This window comes from Choloepus didactylus, chromosome 13 (assembly GCF_015220235.1).
Source record: "Choloepus didactylus isolate mChoDid1 chromosome 13, mChoDid1.pri, whole genome shotgun sequence".
NCBI lineage: Eukaryota > Metazoa > Chordata > Mammalia > Pilosa > Megalonychidae > Choloepus > Choloepus didactylus.
In genome coordinates this window covers 69,020,677-69,041,224 of record NC_051319.1, presented here as the reverse complement: position 1 = coordinate 69,041,224, position 20,548 = coordinate 69,020,677, and the positions used below count along the sequence as shown (strand labels likewise).

Sequence of the window (20,548 nt, the reverse complement as noted above, 5' to 3'; positions counted from 1 at the left end):
GTCAAAAGCACATAAAGTATTTGCTCTCTGCTTAATTCATTAGCAGAAACTTTCTTTGGGCATGGAAGGCAGTGAGAGAATAGGAAAAAAAAAATCCATCTTCCAACAAAAATAGTAATTATCTTCGATAGTTGATTACCTTCCAAAATGACAAGATTTTAAGAAATTTTGCCACTTAAAATTGTTTTTGCTACAATTTAAAAAAATCATCACATAACAAAATATCTCCCAAGATATTTGCTACATTAAAATAAAGTCCTGTTCTTTATGTCTTACATAAGTCAGTTACCATTATACTGGAAATATTTCATAGACTCTTTCCATTCTTTCTTTCAAACCCTCAATGTTAAATTGCACACCAAAATTCAAGTATTAATTGAACTGTAAGGCTTTTTATGTCTGAAGACATAACAGACATAGAGTATTATTAAATGCACCTTCAACCAGAGGTTTGTGATTTTTGACATAGATTTTTTTATTTTTAAAACAGCACAACATGAAATTTTGGGAAATACATTAAATAATCTCCTAACACTTGGTAAATCCAATAAAAGCAATGGCTGTGCAAATCCTAATGTGTCTTCATGTGACTGTGACAATATAAATTTACAATAAATAGGCAAATAACCATATAGACCCTGTCTTTAGAGTTTGAAATGACCATAGGGGTAAACCACATCAATCTAAGATGAGATCATTCTGTGTGAACTGAATATGCAAATATTGTGCTGGGTATTTTGGCTCCCAATTTTTCTACATTTAATATCAATAAAATTCTAACATAAGAAAAAAAATTTAATCATAATTGAATTAAATATAAAATCAATAGTTTTCATCTTTCCTGATGATAGCCATAGAAGAAAAACTTATTTCTTACCAATTACATGAATCTATCACTACTAATTTTCTATGCATTTCTTAACCTGATCTTCTTTATAGAAGTTTTTATGCTTAGAATTTAGATTACATGATTTAAATTGGGTGAAGTCTGAGATGGTTGTAGAGGAGCAGTGGTGGAAATAGGGAAAGGAGAGTATGATATGGATCAGCCCCTCACCTGTTACAAGATCTCAACTTGAAAGTAGATATAAGAGGTTAAACAATGGGTAGAAACCCCACCCAGCATCTCACATCCCAAGATATGGGGGAACAGCATTAGCTGCCTTTAGCAGGTGTCCCTAGAAGTAATGATTCCATTTATATACAATTTATGTTCTTTTGTAGGAAAAAGTAAAATTTTTAGATTAAATATATGTCCACTGCCATGATTTATTACATGAAGCATTTTACTTCCTAAGTTTGCAAACAGCAGACCTGCATTATAAGAAGTGTTAAAAGAACCCCCTGAAAAGAAAAATATAGCAGATGGAAATGTAGATCTACACAAGTGAATGAATAGCACAAGAAATGGTAACTACAAGTATATAAGATTTTATCTTGTATTCAAATGTCTTTTTTAAAAAAAAACTTGATTGTTGAAACAAAAATAATAATGTAGAGTGGGGGTTATAATATATATAAAAATAAATGTGCAAAAAAGCAGCCCAAAGCTCAGAAGAAAAGAAATGAAAGTATACCATTGTAAGATTCTTATATGTGAAATGGTGTAATATTACTTGAGAGAGAATGTGATGTTAATGACACCTACTATAAACCCTAAAGAAATTACTAAGATAACAAAACCAAGAGTTATAGGTAATTAGCCAACAAAGGAGATATATTGGAATCATTAAAAAATTCAATTAACTTAAGAGCAGAAAAAAAAGAGGAAAAGGAAAAAAAGAACAGATTATATATATATATATATATATATATATATAAAGGCAGAGATTATCGAAAGCAAGAACCAATAACATGCTGCTTAGAAACATCAAATATAAAGACTCAAATAGGTTGAAAGTAAATGAATGGGGGAAAACTATATCATGATAAACACTAATAAAGAAAAACTGGAGTAGCCATATTATTATGAAAGTAGATTTCAGAGCAAAGAATGTTACCAGGGATAAAGAAGGTCATTTCATAATGATAAAGGGGTCAATTCATCTAGAGGCTATAATAATCCTAAATGTTCAGACACCTAAAACAAAAGTTCAAATTACATGAAGCAAAAACTGATAAAACAACAGAGAGAAAGAGAAATATAAAAATCCACAATGACAGTTGGAGACTTCAATAACTCTCAGTTAAGGACTGATAAAACAACTAGAGAAAAAGTCAGTAAGATATAGAAAATTTGAACAACACCGTTATTTTAGTTATCTATTTCTGCATAACAAATTACTCCAATCCTTAGTGGCTTAAAACAATTGTTGTTATCTCACACTTTCTGTGGGTCAGGAATCTGGGTGTGTTTTAACTGGGTGTTCTGTTTTTTGGTCTTTCACAAAGCTGCAGTCATGTCAAGTCTTGACTGGGAAGAATCCAATTCCTAGTTCATTCATGTGGATTGTTGATAGGATTAAGTCTTGCAGACTATTGGACTAATGCCTTAATCCTCACAAGCTGTTAGCTGGAGTCCTTCCTTGGATCTTTGCTACCTGGTCCTCTCTGTAGAGCATCTCACAATATGGAAGCTTGCTTCATCAGAGTGAGCAAACGAAAAAGCAAGACAGGGCCAGCAAGTGAGAGTACTAGCAAGATAGAAATCACAGTCATTTGTGACCTAACCTCAGAAGTGACATTCCATCACTTTTGCCATATTCAATTCATTAGAAGTAGGTCACTGGAGCCAGCCCACATTCAAGAAAAAGACATTACACAGGGGTATGGATACCAGGAGATGGGACTCATTGGGGGCCATGTTAGAAGCTGCCACAAACCTTAGCTGCTAGACCTAACTGATGTTTTTAAAATAATCTCCCCAGTAAGAGCAGAATACATGTTATTTTCAAGTGTACACAAAACATTTATTAAGATAAACCATGTGCTGGGCCATAAAATAATTCTCAATAGATTTAAAACAATTTAAGTCTTATAAAACTTAATCTATTACCACTATGGAATGTCATTAGAAATCAATAGATTAGGGAATGGGGAAAGATGGCAATGTAGGGAGATGTTGAATTTAGTAAGTCCTCCAGAGCAATTAGTAAATATCCAGGATCAACTAGTAAATAATCTGTAACAACTGTTTGGGGGACAACCATGACTGGACACACATCATATATGAGTCTGGAATGGGTGGACTGACTGAGATATCAGCATAAAAACTGGAAACTTGACACTGATTACACCCTTCTCCTGAGACCTGGGCCTGTCTGGTCTGGGGAAATCTGATTGGGGTAATCAAGGAAACCAGATGCCTAGACAACAAAAAATTATGAGTCACACTAGGAAAAACAAAGATACGATGCAGTCAAAGGAACAAACTTAAACTTCAAATGAGATACAGGAGTAAAACAACTAAATGATGTTCAAACAAATATGCTAAATCAATCAAAAAATCAAATCAACAAGTTGAGGGAAATTATGGCAAAAGAGATGAAGGATATAGAGAAAACATTGGGTGAACATGAGGAAGAACTCAAAGTTTGAAAAAAAAAATTGGCAGAACTTATGGGAATGAAAGGCACAATAGAAGAGCTGAAAAATACAATGGAGACATGCAATAGCAGATTCGAAGGGGCAGAAGAAAGGATTCATGAGCTAGAGGACAGAAAATTTGAAATCCTACACACAAAAGAACAGATAGGGAAAAGATTGGAAAAATATGAGCAGAGTCTCAGGGAATTGAATGACAATATGAAGCACACAAATTTATGTGTCATGGGTGTCCCAGAAGGAGAAGAGAAGACAAAGGAGGCTGAAACAATAACGGAGGAAACAATCACTGAAAATTTCTCATCTCTTATGAAAGACATAAAATTGCAGATCAGTCATGCCCCAGTAAATTTTTTAGGAAGAAATAAACAAAAAGTTCTACTGAGATATCATTTCTCATCAATTAGATGAGCAAAAACCAAAATCAAAATGAAAACATAAAAACAAATTAACCTACTTCCTAGAATAGCAACAAACCTTTATAAGAATATAATATATATCTTATTGAAATGTTTGGTTAAAGCACAAGTGATATATTAACAACCTTGATTCATTAATGATTTGAAAGTGTGCTCATCAAAAGGAATAATCTTCTTAAATTCATTTAATAATGCTACAATTTAGAGATATCAGAAATGTGACCAATTATAAATATATGTATTTCCAGGAAAAAAATACTATGTTATACCAAGTACTAAAAAAAAGAACAGAATTTATATGATGTGGCACTATTTAAGAAATTAAAACAAAATGGGCGTTGCTTGCCTTCTCTAATTTATCAAATGTAAAATCTTCTAGTTTCTTTAAAGTAGCTTGGTAAAGCCATCTCCCTATATATTGTGCTATGAATTTGACCTTACAAATTAAAAAAGAAAAAGCGATTTCATATCTTTGGCACTTAAAATGTTCGTTAATGAAGACGCCACTAAATTGCAACCTGAAAGCTAAATGGATTATGAGGTTTTATAAGCTTGGTTTTCACAAGGAGTGAAACACTTCATACCTATTGTAGCAGTCATGAATTCAGATCCACATCCCAATGACACAGAACCAATGACATCATGTGTTTTACATAATTCATTTCTTTGTGTCAGGACTCTCAGGAAGAGCTTAGAGGGATAAATTCTGCACCAGGTGCTCTGTCCAGGTGAAACCTCCTTGCAATAGAACTTTTACTTCTTAAACAGTTTCAAATGAGATGATTTATATGCACTAGCTGTTCTTTGTCAGAGGATGAAAATGGAGCAAAAGCCAAATAAAATTCTAGTCCTCCAACAGGCTCACAGGAATAGGGTCAAGACAAAAGGGGACAATCTGGCACCTGAGAAGTGGATCTAAATTAAAAAACTCTCACTGGATTATCCCATAATGTTCCCACTATATAGTGAAGATGGATCTTTGATCACTCAACATCTGGAGTCTTCCTGAATCTCAAATTCTTAATTTCTAAAGTTATAATAATAATAATAACAATGACACAAATATCAATATAATAGTGATAATGCAAAGCACCTAACTGTGTGGAGCCCTGTTTTGATTCAACAAATACTGATTGAGTGCCTTTTGATGGTGTCTGGAATTTTGTCCCAGGGCCACAGAGACAATTAAGCCTGATCCTTAATTTTAGAATGCACAGTTTACCAAGGGAGCCCAAGAATTAAAGCAATATCCACAGAACGGTGTGAAAGTGAATAAAGACCCACTGGCTCTAGTTCAGTGGTGCCACAAAGATAGAAGGTGATCAGTTCTGCTTGGATGGTCATGAAACTCTCACAGACTTGAAAGTAATTCATCCTTCTCAATCTTCTGACAGTCTTTTCTACCAAAACTACATTGAACTATTTAAAGGGGGCAACTAAGTTCCTCCTGCAATTTGGTTCTTCATTGGTAAATCATTCTATGACTTCTAACTCAAACAGGACGGTGTGGTGAGGAGGCAGTGGTAACTGTGAGTATCCCATGGCCTTGTAGTCTCTAATCCTAACTCCCTCCAGCTAAAAGTTTAGAAACAAAATAAAACAAAACAAACAGGAACTCAGAAACTAAAGCAGAACCAGTTACTTCAAACCCCAGGGCTCTGAACCCTGTCAAATGTAAATTGGAAGGGGATGGATTCTGAACTCCAGGAAGCTAATTGGGAGCCCTTGGCAGAAATTCTAAATGTGGTAATTGGCACCACATCATTCCAGTGTTTTAGGCTACCAATGAGTGGGTTACCGCCAGGGTGCTAATTGATCAGCATTGTTAGAAGAAAGGGCAGTAGAGGGAGACTGGTGTGCTGAAGTTACCCATCTCCAAAATGCCAATTTAACTGCTATTGCAAGAGCCCCAACCAGAGAAAAAATCTTTTCATATGGTACCATTGAGGAAAAACACTTCCTGAAAATTAATTTGGATTTGGGAGTTACGTTCAGTCTGTCTTGGATTATAGTAAATGAAATACACTTAGAATAGAGACATTAATATTTTATGAACAAAAATAATTACATAGAACTGAGGTTCTGGATATGTACCTAACTAGGGAATCAATTGTTCTTAGCCAGTGATGGAAATGATAGAGCAGAACTGCTGAATTCAGAAAGAAACAGAAAAATTAAAGAGCAAAGTCCCCCAGGCCATAGGAAAGTGCATTTGAATGCTACACACTATAAATAACTATACTCCTGTACATTCATAAGTACTGTACCATTTTCACATCCCAATCATTTTATTTGCAGTAGCTCTTTAAGTCTCATCATCCCTGTTCAGAGATCAAGTGATGGGGCTATTGTCATGCAGCAAGAATGGCAAAGCCAGACTTGGATTCCAAGTCCTATGATGTTTCTTCTATATCACATTGCCTCTACATTAGAGCCAAAAGGATTTTTCCAGAAATTTCTATGCTGGAGTCTAGAGGATCCTGACAAAATCCAAATCAAATGTTGTTGAGGGAAATACAGATAGTTTAATTTTTCTTTTTTTCAGAGAACTTTTCAAACATACATAAAAGCAGAGATTATAGTATAAAGAACCCCCATGTACCAATCACCCAGCTTCCACACTTCTCAACCTCCCAGGCAGGTAGTTTGACCTGAGGCCAAAAGATGGTCCCAATGGGACTCAGGGACAAAGGACCTGGCTTTCCCAGGACTTAACAGAACTCATGGAAGTAAGAAAACCTCGAGGATCAGAGCTAGCCTGGTCATTAGATGACTTGAAAGAGAATGAAAGTAGAAATATCTGGAATGGACTGTGATTTAAACCCATGACTACTTAAACTGAATAATGTGATTTACGCAAACTGCATCGTGTCTGAATTCCAGAATTCCTTCATATGCAAGAAAATACTTTAAAATGGCCCAGGATGTAAATGATATTATAGAGGGCAGTGTGGAAAATATTTAAAGTAAAAAAAGGAAAGGCCACACCACACCTAACTTCCCTGCTGCCCCGGTAACATGCCTTAGTTGGCATCCCACCACAGTTTCCCTCAGTCTTCTTGAAAAAGTACTTTCCATGTTTTGTTTTGAAAATCTATAGTAGCAAAATGTAAAAACTAAATCATATCAGGAGATTCTCAATATTAACTAAACTACAGAATTACAGGTTCATTAACTGCAATTTAAAAAAAAGAATTTATAAAATGACATTTCTTACCGATATTTTGTTTCCTTGTTGTATATCTGACCCTGGACTTCCAGACGTAATGCTGAAATAAAGTAAGAGTTTAGATTTCCAAAATTTTATTTCAAGGCACAAGTGCGTACACACACACTCCTCCACACATCCAACCCCACTTTAAATAGACCTGTGAGCTATAACATTTAAGATAAATATTCTCAATATAAAACTGCATTTCCCCCAAAAGTCAATTTCTGGACATTTCTAAAGGAAATAAAGACAACGGAATGTAAACTGTACTTGAAAAAGATAAAATAGCCTTTAAAGGTTCTCTTGAGAATAAGCAGTCTGAACAGTACAATCTGTTCTGAAACCTGCAAAATCTCTTATTTCAACTTAAAAAAAAAAGAAAAGGAAAGAGAAAATAGAGGGAAGAAAGCATATCAAAACCACTGGCAGGCCCAAAACCAGTTTGTGGGGATGTCCTCTGTTCCTGTAACCTTTTCTTCTGAGCTTGTTTAACCACAGGTCATATAACCTAAACATGCACAAAAAACAGACTTCTGTCCTTTGGATGACAAAGGTCACCTCCCTCAGACCCAAGATTACAAGGACAGGAAGATATCAGAAGTAAGTCAAATGCAAGAGGTCTCCTTTTAATAATGCTTGAAACAAAAATACAGATTTAAAAAGAGCGGAGCTTTGGTTGCCTGACCATAATATTTGAAAGGTCAAGACTGAAGGCCTCGGAATAAACATAGTAATTCACCTTACATAGTACAAGTCAAGTTGTACAATTATTAAGAAAAAAAATCTTTAGAAAGCCTATTAGCCTTGAAAAGAAAGCAAATTAGAATTAACAGATAGATTTTGAATCTTGTTTTTATTGTAATTCTGTTTCTTCAGGGTTCATGGAGAGACTGGAAAAAATTTCTTTAAATTTCTACTGTCAGGGAATCATAATGTGACATGTAAATCCTATAGTATTTTTTTTCATAGTGCTCTACAAGAACATAAGGATTTCCTTCAAGTGCAGTATCTGTTTATCTGTTCTCTAAACCTTTTATCCCATGATTTTTATGTTCAATTAGAATAGTAATCAATCACCAGTCTATGTGAATACATGATTTTAATAAAATCAGTTTTGAAATAAAGCTGTTGAGCCCTCAATTCTTATGATAGAGAATTTCATGGGAAAATGCTTTTTATTCCCTACATTAACTGCATCCTGGAATGAATTGCACTTGCTTTAGAAAACTTAGGAGCAAGTTCCCATTCGGTTTATATCAACTGTAGAGAAGGTCTATCTCAAGGGCATGATAAGAGAAGCTGAGGTGAGAGAAAAGCTAGCCATGTGGACATATCAGACCAGTTTGTACCTGCTTAAAAGTGAAGGAGCTGAACTGAGTCCACCTACAGCTAACAAAGGTAGCATGGTACTCCCCTGTCTCCTTCCACAAAGCACTGCTCTACTTGTACAGAACACTCAGCTCCATGTACCAGGAGAACAAAAGCACTAATGATAATTTACAAGGAGAGCAACGTCCTGCTTTCCACTTGGCTTCTCTGCTGGTTGTATACAGGGCTATTCATTCCAAAGTCATTAATCACAAGACATTTTCCCTCCATTTGGTAACATTATGTTCACCTCTACATTTGTCAGCACATTGACATATTATTTCTAAGATGCTATGCTCAGGGAAATTAAAAGAAAACAAGTGTTGGCTAAATTTCACTTGCTCAAACAGACAAAACATTTCTCCTTTCCAAAGATTGTTAATCATGTCCCCTTTCCACATAGACACAATATTTTACATAAAATTTCAGAAAATTCATGACTCTCCTAAAATATCCATAGACCACAGACACAAGATTAAAGCAAATAAAAATAAGGTGTCTACATGTCAAGTGAAGGCAAGACATTTTAAAGCTTGACAAAGCAGAACAAGGGTTGCAAGTGAACATACCATACAGGGAAACACCCTCCAGGATGGAGGCTGCATCTGTGGAGGAGGCACGGTCACTCCCACTCAAGAATTAAAAGAAAATTCTAAATAGAAGGTATTTTCACTTTTGGAGGAACTGAGTATGACGCAAAATCTGTATGTTCCAATGATTAACTGTAGCTCTGTTATAAAGGCAAACTCTACTTCCATGTTGTAGCCAGAATTGATTTGGGTTTTTATTTGGGGAGCATGAAGAGAAGGAATGACTTAATTTCTTTTGTGCATTTCTCTTGGCAAGAGACTGGTTAAGGGGACATTTTCACTTCAGTAGTTCTGAGAAAAGGCTGGCACAGTCTCTCCTCCCCATACTAGTAAAATGGTTGGGGTAGGTGAGCATGTGACTTTGAGAGTAGCAAGTGAGGGACATTTTATTCATTCAACAAATATTTATTGAACACCCACTGTGTGGTAGGCCCTGACCTATGATCTGGGAAGGCAGCAATGTTCAAAGAATGGGGTCCCTTTCCAAAGAAGCATGGAGAGTCTGTCTGATGTTTTCCCCTAGATTTTAATGACAGAGTTTCTTTGAAGAACTAATTTAGGCTCTTTTATCTAGAAATTCCCTTGAATTATTTTGGGACAGCAAGAACTGGGAACTCACCTGCTCTTCTCTGGGGTTTCAGACATTGGGGCCACAGATACCTTGCAACAACATATTCCCATCTCAAGCAGGGCCCACTGGGGTCCCCTGTCCATGGGACAGACCACAACTATCCTCATTCCTTAGAGTTTAGAATCTCAGCTACTGCCCTGCTGTCCCCTGTTGCTAAGCAACCACAATGGCCGTGGAAAGGACCATTAACTTCCCAAAGAGGAAAATCTCAGGATACAAAGTCACAACAACTCCACAAAATATCTCACAAATCAGATCCAGACAAGAGAGCCGATAAAGAATCATGACATCTTCATCATTTCTGGAAAACCCTTTCAAAGCAGGCCAGTAATAGTGGTTTTGTGTTCAAACCATGGCATGTTTACATCTAGAACCAATGCTCAGGAAATAGACATACTGCTCATCTGAGAAGTGTGCACACACAAAAATGCTTTGGCTCATGAGCTAAGCAGTGGTTTCCGCCACAGAGCCTTCATCATGAAGATCAGCTTTCCCTGGGACCCAAAGGCCCCAGACAAAAGACCCTACATAGCTGTGTTCTAATTAAGGCTGCTTTCCTGACATTGTGCCTGATTAGCTGGTGTTCTACTCACTTTCACAACTCATCTGCAGCCACTGCTCCTTCTTCTCTTTTGCTTGTCAGAAGTCACCAACCACTATCTCACAGTCAGCTGCTGCATCTCTTCTGGACACCTTAGCGAACCCAGGCCAGCCTGTATTCACTCCACTTCCTGCCCTGGAAGGAAGTACATGTAGGAGGAGCTCTGCAGTCTACAGAGCAGAATCACTCCTAGGTTTTGATCCCTTATGCCTGGGACTTGTTGAACCTAATCACACAGCCTATTCTAGAATAAATTAGGTTGGTAGAACAGCAATTTTTCTAATCATAGATTTTGACCCTAAGGATGAAGCAGGTATATCAATAACTGCAATAGATGGTACTTATCAATTAAAGAGTGCAATTAGCATTTACTTCTCCAATAAAATATTGCCACTCAGCCTCTTGGTAAAACAACTCTGTGATTAAAATTAAGAACTATTGAGCAGTTGCTATAGTGGGTAGAAAAATCAACACTAACTGGGTAGGTGTCGAAAGACAAGGATTTGTATCTTGTTCTTTTTTCTAGTTAGCAGCCTAAAAAATCATCTCACCTTTCTATGCCTCGATTTTCTTATCTATCAAAAGAGCCACTAGAACCATTCCTGTCATTTCTTTCAGCCCTGACATTCTGTTCTGTTTCCTTTACCCACTGTATGAAAAACCCAGAGTGGATTATACTTTAGTACATTTTAAAGGCATGTGCAGATATTCACTGTGTGGTTGGTTCATAACATTTTATGAAAGGAAGGTCATCTCAACAATGGCTGGTGAAAGGTAGTGTAGGCACTAATTATTTATAATGGTTATTAATCTAATCATAGATTTCACTGATCAAAAACAGGTGTGGAGATATGGCTGGTACAAAAATTGACTTTCAAAAACTCCTTGAAAAACAGAGACTTTTCCATTTCACCCCTCCTTAAAAGAATGTTGTGAAAAAGATTGGAGAAGGATTTCAGGCGATGATGATGAAAGTATCAGGGTTATTGGAGAAGGACATATTGGTCTATAGAATTCTGGAATGAGCAAGCTAATTAATGATGCTTTTTTTTTTAGGATTAAGTTTAGGAAAAGTAGTTATGAATGAAAGTCATTTAAATGATTTATTTCTAGCAATTGAATGGAATTTTTTAAAACTGTGATTTTTTCCCTAAGTCTTAAAGGAAAAAATGGGATCCTTTGAAAGACTTCTGGAAATATATAAATCATTGGCATTTCCACCACTAACAATATTTTAAACTAAAAAAATACTGTAAGTTCAGAGATTTAACTTTTAATCCTTTTATAATGGAATATATTCGGGCAATGAATTTAGAATGCCTATCATTTTTTCTCCTTCCAACTCAAAATATCATGAGCCTTTATACCATTTCATAACATACGGTTTTCTTCCCATTAGTCATGAAATCAATTTAGCAGGTCATAAGAAGTATTTTCTTAATGAAATAGAATAAAATAGAGTATAAAATATCAGTGGATAAGTTATAGGGAAGGAAACAATTTTTGATGAGATTTTTGTTTCAAAAATACAAAACTATGTATATATAGTATATGTATATTAGTTTCCTCTATAAAATGACCTTCTTACTGTAAAAAAGTTTGAAAGCTCCTGATTTAATATGTGTACTTTCATAAGCAATTAGCAGAGACTCTTCATAACAGGTAAAATCTAATACTTAGATTAACTGAAAAAGAAATATCACTATCTATGTGAACTAATTTCAAAATAGACATTCAAATATATTATTTAATATATATTGTAGTACTATATATTGAAAAATTGTAGTTTACTACAAATAAAATACATCTCTGACTTCTTGTTAATCAAATCCCTAAGTCACTTTTTAAGCTGAAGGGCAAAATAATTTCTTATTTACCTTAAATGAACTTTTAAACTAGGATTTAGGATGACTAGGCTTTGTTGGAATTTTGATGACTAATTTGGAAATTTTTTATTAAAACATAAAGTAGACATTTATTGGGACTTGGAAAACTAAATGGGGTTTTTCAGAGTTAATTTCATCATGACAACTACCATTGCAAAACCTCAGCAGGAGGAGTGGCATCTTTTGTATCTGGATGGGTGTGTCAAAGATGGGTACTCCATGGATGCTGTCCTGATTCCACAGAGGTCAGGATGGTGGAGGGGGAGCAACTCAGATGTCCTATGGAACCCACATCAGGTCAGAATGAGATTCTAGCCTGGGGGCTGCTCTGGGACTGAAAAGAGAAACCTAGGAAGTTGCAGGTATAGATTTATCATTGGGATATTCTGGTGGCACTCAAGATTGAGGTTGAGGGTGTTTCTTTTTTGTTTGTTTGTTTGTTTTGGTTGTTTAACTTTTTATTTCATAATCATAAACTTAACTCTGCACTCCAGCTAGACTTGGAAGGGGGAGGATAATGTAGCACCCAAAGAACTGCAGTGATGGCACAAAGAAGATGGGATTCTGAGAGCAGACCAGGGGAGGTGGGATGCTCTCCTGAGCTATAGAAGGAATGGTCTGGTGCTTAGACAAAATACAAATCAAATTTATGTGACTTGTTCACAGTCAGAAATGATGATCTTCTTGCTAGTCTTGCCATTCCTGGACCCAAAGTGCTCCATGGCTTCCACAACATTCATGCCCTCTTTCACATTGCCAAAGACCATGTGCCATCCACCCACTCAGTCTTAGCAGTGCAGATGAAAAACTGGGAACCATTTGTGTTCGATCCAGCATTGGCCACGGACAGGATGCCAGGACCTGTGTGCTTCAGGATGAAGTTGTCATCATCAAACTTCTCCCCATGGATGGACTTGCCACCAGTGCCGTTATGGCATGTGGAGTTGCCACCCTGGCACATAAACCAGGAATAATTCTGTGAAAGCAGGAACCCTGATAACCAAATCCTTTATTCCCAGTGCTCAGAGCATGAAAACTTTCTGCTGTCTTTGGAACTTTGTCTGCAAACAGCTTGAAGGAGACTTGGCCCGAGGGCTCACCGTTGAGGGCAATGTCAAAGAACACGGTGGGGTTGAACATGGCTGTGGGCAGGGTACTACGGCGGTGGGTGGCAGTGTCTGCAAGGCTGGGATGTTTCTTAAAACTCACTGAGATGACTTCCCAACTTCTGAAACAACGCTTTGTATTGGGGGTCATCACCTATGCCAGTCTGAGACAACTAGTGTGGTCTCTGTGACCATTCAGCCTGTTTCACCCCCTGCTAGCTAGTGTAGCATTAATTGCTTGCTATTTACCAGAGTTTTGGAACTCATCTGTTCTTATTTGATACCAAACATATCATTTATTGAATGCCCCCATTTATTTTTGTATAGAAAATTGACATAGAATGTGGTACCTGAGTAAGAATTTAACAGTTAATAGAGCATCTGTATCTTGATGTAATGCTGTCAAAAAAAAAATCTTGGTGTAAAAATTAATCTAGTCCATCAATAAGAATATTTGAAATTCATTGACCACCCTCTAGAAATCTTGACAAGTCATTTTCAAAATGGCACAGACTATAAATGGAAAATGGAAAATGTTGTTTTGCTGGGAAGAAGTCCAAAAAGTAAAGTACTCCTCAAATTTATATCACAACTTCGAGATCTTTCTGCTTTCATTCTCTCTTGCGAATCATGGTATAGTGTTAAAAGCTAAGTTCCCAAGTCCAAATTCCATAGACAAACTTTCAACAGAGAGACTTCCATGAGACAAGGTGTTGTAAATATTAGTACTATAACATTGGTTCCAATTAAAAATTTTTCATGAGCCATTCATGCTCCTTTTTTCAGATATGAGAATAAGGCCCTCCAGCTCCAGGACATCCTGTTGTTTTGGTGCACAAAAGAGGCCCTGCTAGACTATTGAGCATATATTTACTGTGGTGTACACACTAACACCCCCCTTGCAAATATTCCACATCCTAATTCCTGGAACCTATGACTATGTTACCTTATGTCACAAAGGGGACTTAGCAAATGTGGTTGCAGTTATGGACCTCGGATGGGGAGAGATCCTGGATTATCCTGACGTGCCCAAATAACCACAAAGGTCCTTAGAAGAGGGACACAGGAGGAATCAGAATCAGAGAGAGAAGATGTAAGGATGGGTGCAGGGCTCAGAGAGGAGAGAAAATGCTATGCTCCTGGTTTTGAAGCTGGAGGAAGGGGCCATTGAGTCAAGGAATGCAGGACAGGAAACCAATCCTCCTCTAGCGCTTCCTATAGGAACCAACCCAGCTGACATCTTGACTTTAGCCCAGTGAAACTGATTTTGGACTTCTGACCTTCTGAACTGTAAAAGAATAAATATGTGTTGTTTTAAGCCACTAAGTTTGTGGTTATTTGCTATAGCAGCAATAAGAAACTATCACATTGACCAGGCTCTTTAAAAAAAAACACATACATACTAAAAAGGGAAAAAGAGGGGGAGCCTCTCTGTTACATTTACTTTTGGGTGATCGTGTTTGATTCTTAGAACACATTCAGGGTTCCATCCTCATTCCAACCCAAATCCAGCCTTGGCTTGAGCACTTGCTCCTCACCACATTCATCAGCTGCTACTCATTTACTAGCAAGAAGTCGACAAATACGGTAGTTATTTTAAGTCTAAATTTGGTAAAATATTTTCTCCACCATTAAAACTTCAAGAATAAATCCATGCAGTCAGAGACAAAATGTATTCTCCAAACTATCTGTTCCTTCTTATTTTAGAAGGTATCACTGAACAAATGACTCCTTCTTAGTATCTTAGACACTCGTATCAGTGTTTCTTCAAACCAGGAAGGGTGAAATAGAAATGCTACATGGTTCAGATCAAATATTTATGACAGACCTTCATGTTACAAGAACATATTAAGGAGGAAAGTGAATGTCATATCTCTAGGGTTTGATGTTTCTGTAATAATCTCTATAAAGCGAATTATTTTTTCAGTTTCAGTAAAAGTACTTACAATTTTGTAAGAGAAACCCTGAAAAGTCAAATTCTCAAATAAGACTTGAAGTATGAAAGTTCAAATCATAGAATTCAAGACCTTGAAGTAGAACCAGGGAGGTTATTATTTCATCTTATTATGGCTGTTAGTTTTCCTTTTACAAGTGAGAGTTGGCCCAGAGTAAAACACAGCCCAAGGTACAGAAAGTTCATGCAAGACAATATTTGCCCTAAAAAGTTGCAAATAAAAAAGGGCCACACAGCAAGCTGGCAGTGAAATGAGAAACAATTTCCCAGAGAAAGGTCAAGGGATGATATGAAGTGAAAAATCTCCAGGGAACTGTCACTGTCTGGTAAGAAAAATGGCAAAGTGAAAATTTTAAGAGTCTGAGAAGTAAAGGCAAGGATTAAAAGCCAGAACAGGACCACCCGCCTGCTTGCTCTGAGAGACCATTCAAGGTCATTTCCCAGGACTGCCTTAGGAGTTCTCTTCTTAAAAAAAGAGGGGGAGCTCCTGGCCCCAGGTCGTTGCTAACAGAGACCAGGTGCCTTCACACAGAAGGTGAGGCTGAGAGCTCAGAGATCTGGGTTTTCTGAGCTGGTTACCTGGGGCCCAACCTTATTACTCAAGTTCCTTGAGGAACTTTTCCTTCATTATTGAAAAAGTACAGAATTTTCACACCAACCTGTCTCATAATGATCTCCTAAGCAATAATGGCCAAGCTTAAATTCACACACACAAAGCAAATAGCTATGAAACCATTTCCCAATTGGTGGTAATTTGTCTTCAGCTCCTCCCAGACCCAGGTTACAGATACCTTTAATCCTGTGACACAGAAGTGTCCAAGGGCCTGAGGAACTGAGACTCCAACACTAACAATAGAAAGATAATGTTGTAACAGTGACTTTTAAAATATAACCTTAAGACTTAAACAAGTAGGAAATTGTAAATTAACCTTAAAATGTACACTGTGGATGATTGTATGTTATGTGAATATATCGCAATAAAACTGAATAAAAAAAAATAAACAATAGCAAGGGCTGGGGTGTATGGGATGTTTTGGGTGTTCTTTTTTACTTTAATTTTTATTCTTATTCTTTTTTTGGGTGTGGTGATGAATGCATAAGTATATAATGGTACTGTGAACAACTGATTGTACACTTTAGATGATTGTATGGTCTGTGAATATATCTCAAAAAAACTGAATTTAAAAAAAGAAAAAAATATAATGTAGAGCAGCTTTTAAATGCAATCTTAAAATGGGAAGTAGGCAGGGGGTGAAAATCTTTAGTCTCACAAAGAGCAAGATGTAAAGTCTGCAACAATATGTAAATGTAAAATCCACGCCTGGTTACTAAAGGAAATGGGAAATGGCTAGATTTCTGGGGTTCTCCAAATCTCTGTTACATGTTAACCAAAATGATTAACTCTCTTTGTCTCTAATGGGTTTAGCCAATTAAAGAATCACTTCGGGGAGGTTGCCCCAAACCTCTCAGATATAGACAAGCCTTTCATCTGTCACTTTTGTTGCATGTTAATTGTTAATTAAATGATTAACTCTCTTTGTCTCCAATGGGCATAAAAACCAACTGGAGAAACACTTCAGGGAGGCTGATTTGGGAAATCTTCCCCTGTCCTCCCACTGGTGTAAATAAACCTCTTTTCTTTCTCAGCTTGGTTTGGTGTGACTTCTACTGGCTGCACAAAAGAACAAACCCAGATTTGGGAAGTGCCCCTTCTACAATATGAGTCACATATTTAATTTTTATTTATTTTTTAATTCATTTTTATTGAGATATATTCACATACCATGCAGTCACACAAAGTGTACATTCAATTGTTCCATTACATAGTTGTGCATTCATCACCAAAATTAATTTTTGAATATTTTCACCACCACACACAAAAAAATAATAAGAATAAAAATTAAAGTGAAAAAGAACAATTAAAGTAAAAAAGAACACTGGATGCCTCCCCCCCCCCCATTTTTCTACTCATCCATCCCTACACTGCACAAAGGGGAGTGTGGTCCTTATGGCTTTCCCAATCACACTGTCACCCCTCATAAGCTACATTGTTATACAATCGTCTTCAAGATTCATGGGTTCTGGGTTGTAGTTTGATAGTTTCAGGTATTTACTGCTAGCTATTCCAATTCATTAGAACCTAAAAAGGGTTGTCTATATTATTTGTAAGAGTGCCCACAAGAGTGACCTCTTGGCTCCTTTTGGAATCTCTCTGCCACTGTAGCTTATTTCATTTCCTTTCACATCCCCCTTTTGGTCAAGAAGATGTTCTCCATCCCATGATGCCAGGTCTACTTACCTCCCTGGGAGTCATATTGCACGTTGCCAGAGAGATTCACTCCCCTAGGTGTCAGATCCCATGTATAGGGGAGGGCAGTGATTTCACCTGCCAAGTTGGCTTAGCTAGAGAGAGAGAGAGGGCCACATCTGAGCAACAAAGAGGTATTTGGGAGGAGGCTCTTAGGCACATTTCTAGGCAGGCCTAGCCTCTCCTTTGCAGCAACAGTCTTGACAAGGGGAAGTCCCATGGTAGAGGGCTCAGCCCATCAAACCACCAGTCCCCCATGTCTGTGAGCACATCAGCAACCATCGATGTGGGGAAGACCAACACCCCTGCATTCTCTACCAGCTCCTCAAGGGAGCATATTTTTTCATTTTTTTTTAATTAAGTCTTTTTTCTTTAAATTAACTATATCAAAAATTAAAAAAAAAAACATACAATAAAAAACATTTCAAACAAACCATAACATAACAAGGGAGTAAGAGAAAGACAACTAACTTAAAATAATTACTTTACTTCCAACATGTTCCTACTCTACCCCAAGAAAATAACCTAATATAGCAACATTTCTATGAACTTGTTCCTACCATACCCATCAGAAATTAACAAACCATAGTCATTCCTGGGCATTCCCAGAACATTACATTGACCCACGATACCTTACCTGTTCTTATTGGGTTATTGTTCCCCCTTCCTTAATTGCTCTCTATTGCTAGTTTCCCTACATTCTACATTATAAACCATTTATTTTACATTTTTCAAAGTTCACATCAGTGGTAGCATATATTTCTCTTTTTGTGCCTGGCTTATCTAGAAACCACATTAAAAAAGTAATAAGAAACAGATGAAAGTAATATTAACAATGCATTGTATTTAAGCCAATATATCATATATACAAAATATTATCATGGCAGGATATATAACACTAATTCCAAAATTTGGGGTGAATGTAGAGGAGGGAAAGATGTTAAGGGAATGAAAACAGAGAGAAGGGGTTGGACATGGTGTAGCATGACCTTTACGCAAGGCTAGAGGAGTCTGTATTTGGCAGTGGTGACAGTGGGGAGCTGGTGACAGCTGCTACCTGCCCACAGCATAGGGCAGGTAGCTGAACTCCCTTTCCTTGAAGGTGCAAAGTGATAATGTAAGGCAAGGAGGTAGACTGGGCATTCTTGATATTGTAGAGAAATCTGTTTACTGTATTATGTGGTCCCAGGGGTGCAGTGGAAAAGCTGGAAAGAAGAACTGTAGAAGGAAAAGTTCATAGGATGGAGAGAAAATGCAATAGGCAGAGGAGCAAGAGGGAGAGGACAGAGTCATTGGAGGAGCCCGCATTGGCATCGTGGCCAGGGTTGACAAGGTAGTAAATCTTGCTGGGATTGAGATTCTTAATGAACCTAAACACCTATGGAAACCACAGCACACTCAGTCTGGCAGAGAACACTTTTTCTTCTCTTCTTTTCCCTTTTATGTTGACCCTTTCCATTTCTCCCTCTCCATTCCCTCACCTAGGCTTTAAAGCTAAGACGGGGAATATCTAAAATGTTTCTCAGCACTGCTGATGATATTCAGCATTTTTAAAAGTTCTCAAGCCCCTACCCTTCATTGTGCTTTAAACGACGTGAGAAACAATTCTCACTGACTCTAGTCAATGAGCCCCTGACTCGGGCCATGTGGAGCTGCCCTGAGAATAGTTCCAAAGGTTTTCAAGCCCATCTTCCAACTTGTTACTCTAGCTTTGGTAAAATAAAGGGTTGAAAAGCTTCTCTTTAGAGAGTGAGATCTGTAATATTTGCCCAACTATTGGCATAGTTTAAAATAAGCAGGTATTCATCATCTAACCACTTTAAGATAACTTCTATCTTTGGGCTTTTAATCACTTCTTTTAAAGGTTATTTTTAAAGATGTTTGCTTTTGTGAAAACGCTAAAATACAATGTCATTCTGCAACAGCAGTTTTCCATAAGATGCTTTTTTTCTTTAAGTTGTGAAAACAGCATTGATTATACTGCCAAGCAGAGCTAAAAAGTGTTCTGCATCATAAAAGGATTTGGAATTTCATTTATTATCATCTAAATTGTACATTGTACACTTGATAGCAAAATACTGTAAACTAAACAGCCTTTCCTACCTAAACCAACAGATATTATAATAAAGCAATACGGAAGTTTTTTGAAAAGCATGAATTGATGGATTCCTAATCTAAAACAAATCGTTTCGTTCCCCTAAAACAAATGCTGATAGTTTTGTCGGTGTTTGGTAATCACTTGGAATGTCACTTAGAATGGCACTGATAGAGATTAGATGAAATGACAGGGATGTTAAAAGCATCTGAACTCCATCACCAAAGAGCAAAACCTGAGGCATAATGGCTGGTTTTTGTTTCCCCACATTTCATTTCATCACCCAGAGGTACCGTGTCTTTCCCTAAACCCACACTCCTTCTGCTCCCAGGAAACATCAAATAAACTTCAGGGAGGCAAACCTATTAGGGCTGACAAAAGTAATCCAAAAGTCTGTTCTGCTAAGAGCTGACATATTTTGCCTGATGTAAAAATTTTTGCCACTTTTAACACTGAATTTGAGGTCTAAATCCCCATGGTGTTGAACACATTTCCTGTTCTGAGTGAGAATAAGAGAACCAATAGTATTTCCATGGTACAAATTGAGGTTCAAAATTGAGGTTGAAAGCATATGTCCTGCACTCATCCTCTCCAAACACAGATGCAGAAAAAGAGGATTGAATATTGAGCTCTTTGCTTTATGCAATTTAAAAATAAAGGCTGATAAAGAACAAAAATTAATGGAGAATTCATTCAACTGGCTTTTGTGACCCAGGAATAACTTTATTTAGTTTGTGTTTTCTATACAGTCATATATAGTATTTACAGAAGATAGTAATGCTGGATTTGATATCTATCTGTGCCTAGTTTCTAACTACTTTTAAAAAAATAGTAGA

The 20,548-nt window shown here is 36.9% G+C and overlaps 2 protein-coding genes and 1 pseudogene across 2 annotated transcripts in view; all 3 read right to left on the bottom strand.

Moving 5' to 3' along the window:
* The window catches only part of CCDC192 (coiled-coil domain containing 192), a 213,826-nt gene extending 203,743 nt beyond the window's left edge, over window positions 1–10,083 (bottom strand). The window contains exons 1-2 of the mRNA XM_037801053.1: window positions 9,751–10,083; window positions 7,180–7,231 (exon numbers count right to left, since the gene is read on the bottom strand). Coding sequence (XP_037656981.1) covers window positions 7,180–7,231; window positions 9,751–9,869 — 171 coding nt within the window. The 5' untranslated portion in view covers window positions 9,870–10,083. The remainder of the gene's footprint in view (window positions 1–7,179; window positions 7,232–9,750) is intronic.
* PRRC1 (proline rich coiled-coil 1) overlaps window positions 7,215–20,548 on the bottom strand; it is a 95,029-nt gene continuing 81,695 nt past the window's right edge. The window contains exon 11 of the mRNA XM_037801052.1: window positions 7,215–7,231. The gene's annotated coding sequence lies outside the window, so the exon portion shown is untranslated. The remainder of the gene's footprint in view (window positions 7,232–20,548) is intronic.
* On the bottom strand, window positions 12,897–13,389 carry LOC119507856 (annotated as a pseudogene).